The sequence below is a fragment of the Peromyscus maniculatus genome, chromosome 9 (assembly GCF_049852395.1).
Source record: "Peromyscus maniculatus bairdii isolate BWxNUB_F1_BW_parent chromosome 9, HU_Pman_BW_mat_3.1, whole genome shotgun sequence".
Classification (NCBI taxonomy): Eukaryota; Metazoa; Chordata; class Mammalia; order Rodentia; family Cricetidae; genus Peromyscus; species Peromyscus maniculatus.
The window spans coordinates 63,836,119-63,850,671 of NC_134860.1; the positions used below are offsets into that span (position 1 = coordinate 63,836,119).

Here is a 14,553-nt window from a genome sequence, read left to right on the forward strand (position 1 = left end):
TACATCCAATTGTATTTCATCAAATATTTAACAAAATTTGTACTGTCCCTCAGGGATTCCAAGACATACTTACTGTTAGTCTGGAGTACATTTTCTTTTCGTTTATCTCATAATTGCTCATTTAACAAATGGTTGTCAGTCAGTCGCTATTTGAGCCATTGCCAGATGTGAACATAAAGATGGGTGAGCCTCTGGGCCTGACTCACTAATCTGACTCTCTGGCATCAGAGACTGCCAGGCAAGGAGACAGAAAAACCAAAAATTGTCTGGAAAGGTGAATTAGTGTATTGGTGACAAAATGCCCAGTGAAAAACAACTTAAGGAAGTAAGGGCTTGATTTAGCTAACAGTTGGAGGGTATAGTCCATCATGGTGGGGCAGGCATGGTTTCAGGGGTGTGAGGCAGCTGGTCACATTGAATCCGCTGCCCACCGGCAGGGGCTCCCAGCCAACCTAGAGATGTGACCATGATTGATTAATGAGTTAAGGATGTATTTAAAGACCATGCTGTCTCATTTCTACTCCAGGATTCTTAGTAACAACCTTTGACCAGTGACAATGAGAGTCTGACCCTGTGACTTTCCAGTTAATTCCCGCTAACTTGCTAATTCATTGTTTAATTGTCTAGCGGAGTAGAGGAAACCAAGGCTTTCACCAGACCCTGAAAGCTGTTTGCCTGAAAAATGGTGTCTATGCCTCCAGAACTCTGGCCAGAATCGACCTGAACGGAGCCCTCTCTCAGCCCATCTATGACCAGATCGACCCTGTGTTTGGAGGCATTTTTAGGTAAAGATTCTTTCATCTTGCTCTCTCATAAATACACATCTGCAGGACATCAAGCCAGAGTCTCGGATTTAAGAATTTATTTTCTTGGCTCTGGGAGTGTAAAGAGTAGCTGGTTATTTGAGAAGGAAAACTCTGCTTCTGGCAAAACACAAAAGCCATCTTGGTTTGGTTTACTTAAAAATTTCCCATGGCGACCTGGGGTACAAATGGAGACGTTGCTTCCAGACTAATGTTATGATTGCCATTATTTTTCAAATATCTCCTACGTGCAGCAGGGGATTCGTTTTCTTAGGGATCTGAGCCCTCGGACAGGGTATTTTGATTGGAGAGTGTGGAATAAAGCAAGCGCAAAGCCTTCAGAACTCTCCCCAAGTGTTAACAGAAAGAGTGGCCTGGGGAGGATGCTGTCTGCTTTTGGTGCATGCATACTATGAACATGAGTTGTGGGCCGTGTCCCTTCCCCAGGCCTGTTCCCTGACCTCTAACTCTCCCTCCATCAACAGAAAGAGGTTCTTCAGATCCCCAGTGCAGCAGCCTTGTCCCCAAGGATCCTTTCTCTGTCCCCACCATTCTTTAAGCATGGTTGGGTCATGCTGTATCATCTCCTGCCACACCCTGTTGGACAGACTTAGAACATCATTCAGGATAATCTACCTCTGCTGTGCGCATCAGCATTTGTTTGCATGGGCAAATGCTTCCTGTAACTCTCCAGAGTGGCTTTGGTCCTTTACACATGAACAAGCAGACCGTGAAGAGCTGTGAGACTTCCCCAGTTTCACCAGATCATGGAAAAAAACAAAACAAAACAACAACCACCCAGGATTCAAAGCGCAGGCAGGCTTTCTTCGTGGCAGCCTGCTGCTTCTTCCTTCTGGATCTGCTGAAGGGAGTAACCTCCCACTTCTTTTTACATCCTTACATCTCACCCTCCCTAATGCAAGCACTGGCAGTCCACAGACAATGAGTTTTGAGGAGAGCCTGGCCTCTGCCTCTGACTAGTTGTGTGGTCTTGAGCATGTCAACCATCCCCTCTGTACCCCAGTTTTCTCATCTGTAAAATAGGCACCATCATACTGACCACATAGGCCCTGAGGCCAAAGACCTAGAAGAACTCAGTGTCTGGCACACTATGGGCGACCTGATAACTGTTACCTTTCATTTGTTTTTCTTCTTGAAAGTACTAAAAGAAAACCAGCTTGTTTCACAGCCACTGCCGCGGTCTCTTAGCCTGTACACTGCTTTCCTCTGTAGGGATGGGAAGCCAACTGGTTCTGCTCTCATGCTGCACATAGATGCTTTCAAACATTCCCTAGAAGAGAGGATGGCAGAAATCGGGATAAGAAACGGCTGGAAATACGACGGATACAAGAGAGGCTTCCTAATCCAGGAGGTGTGTTCCTCAAAGAGAGTGGAGAAGATGAACCATGGCTTTCTTCTTGCTGGGTTGTCTAGGACTGGATGCATCTCTTCATGGCCCTGTGAGATATAAGACGTGGCAGAATGGGGATGAGAGAAGAGGTCCTAAGACCACCATGGAGGCATAGGACACTCAGGAGAGCCTTGGTCCATGGAGAAGCAATTAGTCAGGGCATCTGAAGTGGTGAAGTTGATACAGACCCCAGGACAGTCACAGAACACTTAACGTGTATAAAAATGTCCATCCCATAGTAAGATGGTCACTAACATCACCATCGTTTCGGAGCCAAAGAAGCAAAGCTTAGAGAAGGCAGCCATTATCGTCGTCGTCATCATCATCGTTGTTATTACTATTCTCATCATCGTTTTAGGTCATTTGCTAGTGTTGACAACTCCAGGCTCTTGCCTGTGACTCGCTTTCCTCCAGGTCTAACTGGAATCACACGGCAATGTTAGGAAATTACGCTGGTGCGCCTGGCCTCTCAAAGACCTCCCCTGGGTCTGTGCTCTGCTTAGAACACACTTTGTAGAGTCCGGGTACTGTGGGGCTCCTTTAGGGAATCACGATACTCTGGATGGAGTTCTTGCCCATAGGGAGCTGGCAGCTGAGCGGTAGAGATGGCTTGTGGACAGCTGTGTTGGTTACTTAAAGAAGGAAGGGTTTATCTTGGCTCACAGTCTGAGGGTATCACCCATCACTGAGGGAAAATCATGGCGGCAGCTGCTCACATTACACCCACATTCAGGAAGCAGTGAGTGATGGATATGGGTGCTGACCTTGCTTTCTCCTTTGGGTGCATGGCCCCACTGAATGGAGTGGGGCTACCCACATTTAGTATATGGTTTCCATAGATCAGTTAACCTGACATTCAATATATGATTTCTATAGGTCAGTTAACCTGATCTATATAATCCTCACAAACATCGCAGAGGCTTGTTTCCTTGGTTATTCTAGATTCTGTCAAGGTGACAGTATTTGTCACCACAACAGCCAGTCCTGACACAAGGCAGTGTGTGTGTGTGTGTGTGTGTGTGTGTGTGTGTGTGTGTGTGTGTCACACACATAGGCACACCTGAGTGCCTCTGTCAGAGGAACCATCCCGAATGGCCTGGTGCTAACATGCTTTTTCAGATAAGTGCCATCCTGGGAGGCCTGGAGGGCCACATCCTCCGCAGGAAGAGGAAGATCTACGAGTCTGTCAGCAGCTCCATCCAAAGCGACCTGAAGCCCTGCTATGAAGGTGGAGCCCAAGGAGGCGCTTCCTGTTCCTGGTTTCCCGGGATCCTATTTCCTATCAGCTTCCTGCTCTGCTGGCATCTTTATAAGAACCCATCCCTCCAACCTAAGTTCTTGTGACACTCTCATCCTACACACTGAAACCGTTGCGGGATGCAGGGAAAGGAAGCCAGGGGCCTCTCTATTGCCTGAGCCCCTGGGCTGTAGCTTAGGGCGCAGTTTTCACTTGCGGCCTCTTTAAATGCTCGCGGGTCAACTCTCAGGCCCCTTCTTGAGTTGGTTTTAGGAAGCGATTTTGTAACCTGCGTAATTCAGTCAGGTGTTGTTTTTTTTTTTTTTCCCATGACGTGTATTTATATGTATGTATGTGTGTTTTTCTGCTTGCTTGCATGCCTGGGGTTTCTTCTGAAGCCACAGATTTCTCAGCAAGTCTCTGCTGTCATGTGACCGTGGCTATCTTTTTTTTTTTTTTTTTTTTTTTTTTGGTCAGAGGCAGCTCAGATCACTGGTAAAAAAGCGTGTGAGAGAATGAAGGATGTCATCAGAAGAGGGGTGGAGCGGCAGGTGGCCGAGGGCATGTTTGAGAGGGCTCGAGAGAGGATGTGGCACCAGTTTCAACAACTGAAGGTACTCGGCGTCTGCAGGGGGAGGGGAAGTGGGGAGCTGGTCCAGCAGACACAGTAGACACCTGGGCCAAGCAGAGCTGGATGCCTTCAGCCCCGGGCCTAGCCAGTGCCCACAGTGCTGAACATCCTTTCTTCCCTGCCACCAATCACGACTGTCGGCTACCTCAAGGGGCTGTGACTTTAGAAACAACCCCTTCAGCGCTGTCCTGTGTCACGCCTCTCTGCAAAGCCATCTGTAGGACAGGGCTCATAATAGTTGGTGAGCGCGTGGGTCTTTGTGTACATTCCCTCGCTGGATCCCCAGCAAGTCTGTGAGGTGGGTACTATTGCTGTATCCCTTCTGTGCATTAACAAACCCAGGCAGAAGAGATGAGTCACGAGATCACAGCTACTGAGAGGCAGAGCTAGATAGAGTTCAGGACCAGGTGATGTGGTGCCGGTATCTCCAACAGTAGCATAATCTGAAAGCTATAGTGCCTTTTAATAAGGAAGATGGCTCAGCTCCACACAACTGTGGTAAGTAAATGTCAGAATATAACCGCAGGTCAGTTGAGTGGTTGGACCTGGCACAGATTCAAGTTTGAGCCCATCTGTTTCTGAAGTGGTTCCTAAGGGTCCTCTTGGACCAAAGTATCTGTCACCTGTATGCATCAGATGGACACGTCTTGGTTCTAGGTCTCTTGGCTTGCTATCTCCTTCCTCCCAAGTGATAGAAAACCTTCATCACAGTCTCATGAGCCCCTCTCTGGCTCCCATCCCACCCACCAGAGGAAGCTAGGTAGAGGTAGCATCAGGCCAACCCTTCATGAACCTCCCTGAGATGGTCTATCCTGCTTCTTCCCGACTGCCCCTCACCTCAGTTTTAGTCTCTGTTGTATAAAGCAGGGAACTTCCTCCCTTGGACTAGGTGAGAGCTACCTTGGTTATTAGCATCTGTTTGATCACACTCAGTTATCGTGGTATCATAGTCCAGAAATACATGTATGAAACTGACCAAGCTCTGTAGAGCCAATCTCCACCGAGTATGTAGAAACTGGATTGTTAAGGTGCTCAATGAAACAGTGCCACTGAAAAGAGACTAGTACACTGACCATGTGCATACATAGCTTAAGTCATAGAAATGTAGATAGATACAAAGGGGTAAGATCATCTTGTGCTCCATCCTCTGACCTTTTCCAAAATCAAGAACATTAGTCAACTTTCAGTAAATATTTTTGATCTACCGAACGGATGGAATTTTGTTTTATACATATTTAATGTGAGAAAAGTACCTGTTTTTAAAAACAGACCTCTGGGCCGATGAGATCGCTCAACAAGTTAAGGCACTTCCTACCAGACCTGGTGACCCGAGTTCAATCCCCAGGACCTACGTAGTGAAAGGAGAGAACTGAGTCCTACAAGTTGACTTCTAATTCCATCTGTGTGCCTTGGCATGTGCCATCTCCTTCTATCAACTGACTAACTGAAAATAAAAATAAGTGGATCCCTTTATAACGTTCTTATAAGCTGAAGAGCAGAAGACTATTCTACCGCCTGTATTGATCAGTCTCTGCTGAACTGATCAGTTGTGCAGGGTCTTAGGTTTTATTGTGGTGAGGAGACACCATGACAGCGGCAACTCTTATAAAGGAAAACATTTAATTGGGGCTGGCTTACAGTTCAGAGGTTCAGTCCATTACCACCATAGTGGGAAGCATGGTGGCACACAGGCAGACACGGTTCTGGAGAGGTAGCCTGAGAGTTCTACATCCTGATCCTCAGGCAGCAGGAAAAGAGTGACATGGGCCTGACTTGAACATTATTAAACCTCAAAACCCATCCCCAGTGACACACCTCCTCCATCAGGGCCACACCCCCTAATAGTGCCACGCACTTTGAGCCTGAGGAGGCCATTTTCATTCAGAACAGCACAGGTGGCTTGCTGATGTGTCTTCAGTCTGTAGTGAGGTAGCTACATCTGGTTTAAGGGGCTCTCCCCCTCCTGATCTTATAGACAAGGATGCTGAGGCTGAGTGAGCTCAGTTTACTAGCTCAAGGTAGGGACCCTTGTTCTGTCATTGAAGAAGTATGTATAAGGCTAGGAAGTGAGGAGATCTGGGTTCAAAACTAGAGTCCACCAGGCTGGAGAAAAGAGTCTTGGTGTCTGCCACAGGAGACAAGACACGGGAGAGGGCAGACAGTGGTTTTAGGTGCTCAGAGGGGTGAGAACAGCAAGAAGACATTTCTCAGGCCTCTGGGGAAAAGAGTGGTCCTGTCAAACAGGTGTGCGGCCCAGAGCAATGCCAAGAGATACCCGCTCAGCGCTCGTGCAGGAGAGGACTGTGCGCAGCGAGGCTGCATCTCTCCTTTAGCTCCAGGTTCAGTGGACCACCTACCGAAGATAGCTGCTATGCTTCCTCACAGGCAGGGAAAGAGATGCAGAGGCAGGTGGGACCAATGGGAATGCTTTCCTGCTGATAACCCCTCTGGGATCATCGCCAGCTGGGCGTGTCCAGGGAGGTTCATTTTTTATAACTCGCTTCCCCTTAGGCTGCTCCATCCTAACTGATCTGATGTTCTTGTCATGTAGCACGGAATCACTGAGAAGGTCAAGGGAAGCATCACTACCATGTTGACCCTTGCTGCCCCCCAAGGAGATGGTCTCTACAAGGAGCTTGCAGGTAAGTAGAAAAACCTCTTGAAGGGAGGGCAATTGTGTAGTTGCCCCTGTCTGAATTCAAAGACATCCAAGTGGGACTGGAACAATAGCTCGGCAGTTAAGAGCACTGGCTGCTTTTCCAGGGGACTTAGGTTCAACTCCCAGCACCCACAGGCTGACTCACAACTATCTGTATCTCTAGTCCTAGGTGATCCACTGCCCTCTTTTGACCCCTGTGGATACTGCACACACACATGGAACACACACAAATATGCAGGCAAAAACACACATGCATATTAAAATAAATAATAAAAATTTAAAAGCACAGATGTCAAGGTGAGAATTCCTAGAACAAGTTACACAGATGATGATTATAGCTGTCTCATTCAGCAAAGCCGAGTGCTCAGACTCAGTGGGTGCCGTCTTGTGTAAGTCTCCCAAGTCCTCAGAGATACCAGCCCCTGCTCCATCTTTTCAATGCAGAAAAAGGGACAGCCTAGGCCATGCTTACTCCCAAGTTTCCATAGCTGGCAACTGGCAAACAGTAACCCACAAGCTCCCCCTCTGTCTCTGTAGCCTTTCTCCCAAGATGCTGCCTTCTTAGAAAAGATTCCATCTCCTGGTGATAGAGGAAAAAGAGTCTCCTGATGTGCCAGAGCCCTGGGAAGGTGGCTCCACCTCCCTTCCCTGCCCAGAGCTTCATCGAACTACCTCATACAAATGAGATGGTGGCCAAGTGGGGAAAAAAGTCATTGAGAAATTTCTAGCAAAACTCCCCCTGTCTTTAGGCTCAGTATCCTGGGAATCTAGGCATTGGCCTCTCAGCAGCCTTGCGTGTGCACAAAATGGCACAGACAAGGTTATGAGAGCAGCGTGTTGGTCGTATCGCAAGGCAAGACAACGCACGCCTCTGTGAGCGCGGCACAGGCTATGGTAGACACATGGTTAGAGGACAATGGAGCAACGGTTGGAAGCCGGGAAGCACCTCAGCCCAGGGCATGGCGGTAAAGAGCAGTCTCCAGCATGTGTTGGGGAGAAGAAGGAAGCCATGTGGGAAAGCATGCGTGGTGGCATGTAGCCATTTGTGAAGGATGTCTCCCGGAGGACTTGAGTTTCATATAGTCACTGTATCACAGATTGCCTTTAAGGGAATCATGCTTGCTGAAGGTCTTCCAACTGTCCAGGCCTTGCAGATAGGGTACTGCTCCAAGTTTGACCTAAGTTCTACCAGCCTAGATGAAGCCTTTTTCTCTCTCCTCCACCAACACCAAGTGCACATCATGAAGGAAGACCGTGCCAGATGCCAAGGTTATAAAGAGGATCTAATGGCAAACTGTGCGTTCAGGTATTGCCTCGTTTGTCAGAATGGATCCTTCACGACTGAAGAGCACTCATTTCCCCCCCACTTAACAATAAAGTCACAAAAATGTTAAAACACACAAATAACTAACCAAACCAATCAGAACCAAGCCAAACCTAAATAAAGGAAACATATAAAACAAATACCAAACTAACCACAGTGAGGACATAATCAGAATGCAGATTGGAAAGTGAAAATCTTCCATGCCAAAAGAGAGCAAAGCAAGTTCACTAGGAATCGAGGTTGGGCAAGGACAGGAGAGATCTGTCTGGAGGTGATGTGAGCAGATCCGACCGTGTCCTCTGCCTGTGTCTCCTCTCACCAAGCTCTGAGGAGGCCTAAGTGAGGACCCAGAAGGTTCCCAGGGCTTCTTTCCAAAGATTTTACTGGTTTTTTTTTTGTGTGTGTGTGTGTACATACGTGTACACACATGAGTGCAGGTATCCTTGGAGACCAGAGGCATGGGATTCCCCTGGAGGTTGTGTACTGCCCAGTGTGGATGCTGGAACTTGAAATGGGATACTCTGCAAGAGCAAGCATAAGCCCCTTTATCCACTGAGCCAGCCCTCCAGCCTCCCAGGGTGTTTTAAAGGGGTAGGATCCTTTTAAGTGTGACCTCCCCGGGCCCATGCTGAGATAAGTCTTCAGCTAACAAAGAGACTCCCTGGCTCTTTACTTATGAAACAAGGAGACAGGATTCTCTGATTATTCCAGATCTTATATCCTTGTAAGTGACAGGGTCGGTCGCTGAGGGCCTCGTCCAGAGGGCGTCATTCTTGAGAAGACATTGACTGCACATGCATGTCTGCTTCTCTGTAGATGTCAGGAGCGAACAGAAGGAGATGGAAAAGCTTCACAGAAGCCTGAGGGAGGTTGCCGAGAATGCACAGCTGCGGAGGAGCATGCAAGATTTCCTCCTGCAAATGTCCCCCAGCAAAGCAGGCCCCCATGGAACAAAACTTTAGTTTGGGGCACTTAAATCTGAAGAGATGGAAAAGAAGCCCGGAGCAAATAACCGGAATTATTGCTGTTTTTGTTTTGTTTGTTGAAACAGAATAAAAATCATTTCTCATCTCTTGGACTTTCTATATAACATAAAATCAGTACATCATTATTTCTGGTATGATTTCCCTTTACAGAAAAAAAGGTGTCATCCTGAGTCCTCAGTGGACTCTTGGGCTCTAGAGATAAGAACCTCATCCTTCGCCAAGGACAGATATTTACACGTTAGAAAGCTTAAATGTCAAGCAGAAAGTTATCAAATTGTTCCCACTTTAACAGTGAAGGAACTTTTGAGGAAGAGGCAATGCTGTCCGTGGAAATAAACCCGAGACCAGGGTGTTATCACTGTTCTGCAGCTGTGATAACACACCCTGGCAAAGGTAACTTAGAGGAGGAAGGGCTGTGTCGGCTCCGAGTCTAGGGTCTAGTCCATCACGGCGTGAGGAAGGAGGGGTTCCGCTGACATCCCCTGAAATCAAAAAGCAGAGCCATGGATGCTGGTGCTCAGCTCCCCTCTAAACAGAAGTCGGCTGGACCCCTACTGTGTCTGTCTTTCTGATTGGTATTTTAATGAAAATTCCACTTCATGCAGACAAATACGTACCTGGAATACATAGAAATGTTTTTTAACAGCAATTTTAATTTGTCAGTGGGTTAGTTCTTCATTTCTACAGTCTTGAAGGATGGATGGTAGTTTATTTTTAAAAATCTATTTTATTTTTTAATGTTTGTGGGTGTTTTGTCTACATGTATGTGGATGCACCACGTGTGTCTAATGCCCATGGAGGCCAGAAGGGAGCACTGGATTGCCCAGAATTGGAATCACAGATGATGTGGGTGCTAGGAGTCAAACCTGAATCCTCCTCAAGAGCAGCCAGTGCTCTCGACCACTGAGCCATATCCTCAGCACCCAGTACTTAAAGGCTGGTTGCAGTGTAGGAGCTGAAACTGAGTCAATGAACTTTGTTTTCAAATTCTGTTACACTAAAGTCCTTTGTGCTATTTGACACAACACACACACACACACACACACACACACACACACACACACACACACACAAAGCAGGCCTTTCTGTTTTTTTCTAAATCCTCCTGCCTCAGCTCCTAAATTCTCGAATTACATGTGTGCAGCACCACATCTGGATTATCTTACATACTGTGATGTGAATGCATTGAAAATACTTGTTCACTAGCTTAAGCAGGTATTCTAAGTGCTGACACCTTTCATCATACAATATCACAAAGTCATATTTCTTAATACCTCCACCAGTGTCACCAGAAAAGGCCTGAAGCAGTGGAAAGCTGAGAGTGAGCACAACTTTGATACAGTTTTGGTTTTTCCCCTAAAGACTCACCTCTTCATTGGCCACGGATAATGATAGTTGTTTGAAGTGAAAGGTTTATTTTCAGAACAGTTTCCATTGTGTGATCAATCCACACATGATCAATCAGTTTATCATTTCCAGTAAAGATAGACTTCATGTGAACAGAGTCAAATTCAGTCCCATAAGTGCTTTGCAGTAGCAGAAGTGTATCAAGTGTATTCCCCATTTTGCTACACAGAGTAATAAAAAGGCACCAGTGAGCTGGGCAGCAGTGGCGCACACCCTTAATCCCAGCACTTGGGAGGCAGAGCCAGGCAGATCTCTGTGAGTTCAAGGCCAGCCTGGTCTACAGAATGAGACCTCGGACAGGCACCAAAACTACACAAAGCAACCCTATCTCAAAACAAACAAACAAAAAGTCATGGGTGTAAGGGTCAATGATTAGTAGGATTAACAAGTTAGCCCATTACATAAAGGCATGTTTTATTTGAAACTGTTTTTGGTTTTAGATTGAAAGTTCATGATAGTAAAGACACAGCAATATGAATGTAGCTTGAGGTCACTGTCTGGAGTGTAGCTTGGGGCCACTGCCCTAGTCACTAGTAAGGTACAGGCGGCTCTACCTTCTTTTTTTTGTACACCTGGTAAAAGTGTTGGTCTGGAAAAATGGACAAATGATTCCCTTTGACCCTTTGTTTTTACTTCTACGTGTTACAAGCATAGTCACATAATATTATATACGGTAACATAATGTGGTGGTATTGTGTTCCCCCAAATATTGTGCATCCTAATAAACTTATCTGGGGTCAGAGAACAGAACAGCCACTAGATGCAAAGGCTAGAAAATGGTGGCACTCACACCTTTAATCCTAGCATTCCAGAGGTAGAAATCCCTCTGGATCTCTGTGAGTTCAAGGACACATTGGAAACGGCCAGGCATGGTGACGAATGCCTTTAATCCCAGGGAGTGGTGGTAGAAAGCAGAAAGGTATATAAGGCACGAGGACCAGAAACTAGAAGCATTTGGCTGGTTAAGCTTTTAGGTTTTGAGCTGAGAACCATTTGGATATGAGGACTTAGAGGCTTCTAGTCTGAGGAAACAAGGTCAGCTGAGAAGTTGGCCAGGTGAGGTTAGCTGTGGCTTATTCTGTCTCTCTGATCTTCCAGTTCACCCCAATACCTGGCTCCAGGTTTGATTTTATTAATAAGAACCTTTAAGATTCATGCTACAACATAATACTGCAGTTATGTAATATTATTTGAAGGTTGAGTATGATAAGTTAGAGACATAAGTATATAAACCCCAGAACAACCATGAGGAAAAAAAGAGCAATATATCTAGTAAGCTATTTAAGAAAATAAAACAGAAATTTTTAAGATGTTCAAAAAATACAGCAAAGGTGGGGAGATAGAGAAAAACAACAAATGTCATAAATAAAAAACAAATACTCAAGTGGTATATAATTAAAAATCATATAGACAGTCACATTAAATGTAAATGGTATAAAACATTTATTTAAAGGCAGAGATTATTAAATATGTTAAAAATGTATTGTCTACAAGGAATCCACTTTAATGTAAAGATGTCAATAAGTTAAAAGTAAAAATATCAAGAGATTTTTTTTCTACACTATAAGTTCATGATAGTGAAAGACACAGCAATGTGAGTTTAGCTTGGGAGTCACTGTCTTGAGTGAAGCTTGGGGTCACTGTCATGGATGTAGCTTGGAGCCATTGCCCTGGTTATTATTAAGGTTGTTATTAACATCAGACCAGTGAATTTCATGTTCTCAGTGCCAAGAGGCTGAGGAGTGAAGAGGTTGTGCCTGTGATTAGTCAAGAGTCAAAACAAACCTTTGCATCATTAAGAGAGTGAGGAAGATTTGCATGTCATACTGCCCACCATCCACACATCCCAAGAAGGTGCCCACCACCCATTTACCTGGAAGGGTGAGCTCTTGCTTTGGAGAGGGAATGAACTTTGTCTGTCTGTCTGTCTGTCTGTCTGTCTGTCTGTCTGTCTGTCTCTCTCTCTCTCTCCCCTTCCCTCCATAAATCATCATAAATCCTTTTTACACTGTGGGGAACTTGAGTTGATTTAGACATGAAAGAGTGCAGGAGTTCTTTATCAATTACTCTTGGGTACAGTGAAGTTATCAACTGTTAGGATTGGGATGTGATTGAATATCAAGTACATAATTTGGGGAGGCTATGGAACTTTTGAGAGGTGAGGCCTATCTGAGGGAAATGGGTTATTGAAGGGCTAGGCCTTGGGGATGATAGCCTGACCCTGCTTTGGGTTGACCTTTCTCAGCTTCTTGTTCTGTTGAGATGTGAGTAAGCAGCTGTCACCAGCTCTGGCCACCACAGGGTCATCTGCCACCATGTCCTCTCAATATGATGAACTGTATCCTCTCAGACCATGAGCCATTCAGCAGGTCTGGGCAGGACAGGGAAATGCAGCATTCCAACTGATTCCCAACTCCGAGTCTTTGGCTAGTGTGACGGTTAGTAATGTTGATTGTCACTGTGGCAGAATCTCGAGTCACTCAGGAGAAAGGCTGTGTCCTTGAAGGGGTGTCTAGAGTGGGTTAGCTGAAGAAGGAAGAGCCATCACAAACATGGGTGGCAGCATTCCGTGGGCTGGGGTTCTGGGTTGAGCAAAGAGAAGAAAGGGAGCTGAGCATCAGCATTCATTGCTGTTTCCTGACTGTGGACAGGATGTGACAAGCGGCCTACTTTCCTGACACCACGACTCCCCACTTTTGCAGGCTGTACCCTTGAAACCTGAGCCCAAAGAAACCCTTTGTTAGGTATTAGATCACAACAGCGATAACAATGATGTTTTAATACAGGTAGCCAAGGGAGAGAGCCAGGAGTCCCAGATCCAGTGCCTACCTCTGCCTGGTCACCTGGACAAGGGACCTCATTGAACTATAGCCTCGCATTCTAAGAGACCAAGCTGCCATGTGCTGAAGGCTAGGGTCTTCCTTTTGGAATGAAAGTGGGACCAGGTTAAAAAATAAAAAAGGGAGGAAAGAACAGACAGAGGCTCTGTGTCCCTCTAGGGCCAGCAATTTCTAGAAAATGCTACGGCAGGTACCACTATGGACTCATGCAGCTGAGCAGCTTCAGAGTTGCCTGAGAGCCCTTTCCAGCTCGGCTAATTCTTTCACTCCTGAGTTCCCCCTGGGAGGGAACTGCTGTGTCCTTGAAGGTTCAGCCATCTCCAGCATCCAGCTAATGACAGCCCCACCCCAGTCTCTGGGTAGTGCTGTTGCCTCTTCATCATGAAGGACTGGACATAAAGAAGGCTTGAGGGCTGGCCTGGGAGGTCAGGAGCCACTCTGTGGTCTTTGAACAAATACCAGGCTCTTACAGTAACGTGAGACTGTGTGAGTGCCTGTGTTGAGTTGAGACTTGGAATGAGAGCGCGATGAGGCCCTGGAAGCCTGCAGGACTCAAGAGTGGCCACTGGTGTGGGCCTGGAATGTCAGCCCCCATGCTGGGGGTTCAGCCCTCTGCAACGTGCCCAGAGCCTGCTGTGATGTTTCCTCAGCTTGGAGACCAGTCATGCAGTGGAACTGGTTCTGCACCCAACTTTAGGAGATGTACCAGGGAGAGGACTCCTCAGAGAAGGAGCCATGCAAAGAATCCCCTGTAAGCAACATGCCTTCTCTCTCCAGAACTAAGAGGAATTAATGTACTGTCTTCTCAAGGACTCTTGTCTTCTTAGATATTCTACTGATAGATTTTATATTTCTCTTTATTTATTTCTTTGTGTGTGTCTGCTTTGCCTTTGTGATGGTTTGAATTAGAATGGCCCCCATAGGCTCATATATTTGAATGCTTGATCCCCAGATGGTGGAACTGTTTGGGAAGGATTGTGAGGAGGTGTGTCAGTGGTGACAAGCTTTGAGGTTTCAGTTCCTGCCACCATGCCTTTGCTCCACCATCATGGCCTCTAACCCTCTGAAATCATAAGCCCAACTAAACACATTTTTATAAGTTGCCTTGTTCATGGTGTTTTATCACATCCATAGAAGAGTAACTGATACAGCAGCATGCATGTATGTGTACCATTTGTGTACCTGGCACCTGCAGAGGCCCAGGAAAGCTGTGGCATCTCCTGGGCATGGGGCTGTAGACAGTTGTGAACCACCA

General features: G+C 46.3%; 1 protein-coding gene across 3 annotated transcripts in view; it reads left to right on the forward strand.

Annotated features, from left to right (window-relative positions):
* The window catches only part of Nuggc (nuclear GTPase, germinal center associated), a 52,661-nt gene extending 43,513 nt beyond the window's left edge, over positions 1-9,148 (forward strand). For all 3 annotated transcript variants that reach the window (XM_076545227.1, XM_006988778.3, XM_076545229.1), the window contains 6 exons: positions 628-785; positions 2,037-2,175; positions 3,334-3,442; positions 3,929-4,065; positions 6,634-6,724; positions 8,882-9,148. In XM_076545227.1, coding sequence (XP_076401342.1) covers positions 628-785; positions 2,037-2,175; positions 3,334-3,442; positions 3,929-4,065; positions 6,634-6,724; positions 8,882-9,027 — 780 coding nt within the window. In that variant the 3' untranslated portion in view covers positions 9,028-9,148. The remainder of the gene's footprint in view (positions 1-627; positions 786-2,036; positions 2,176-3,333; positions 3,443-3,928; positions 4,066-6,633; positions 6,725-8,881) is intronic.
* Positions 9,149-14,553: the final 5,405 nt, after the last annotated feature.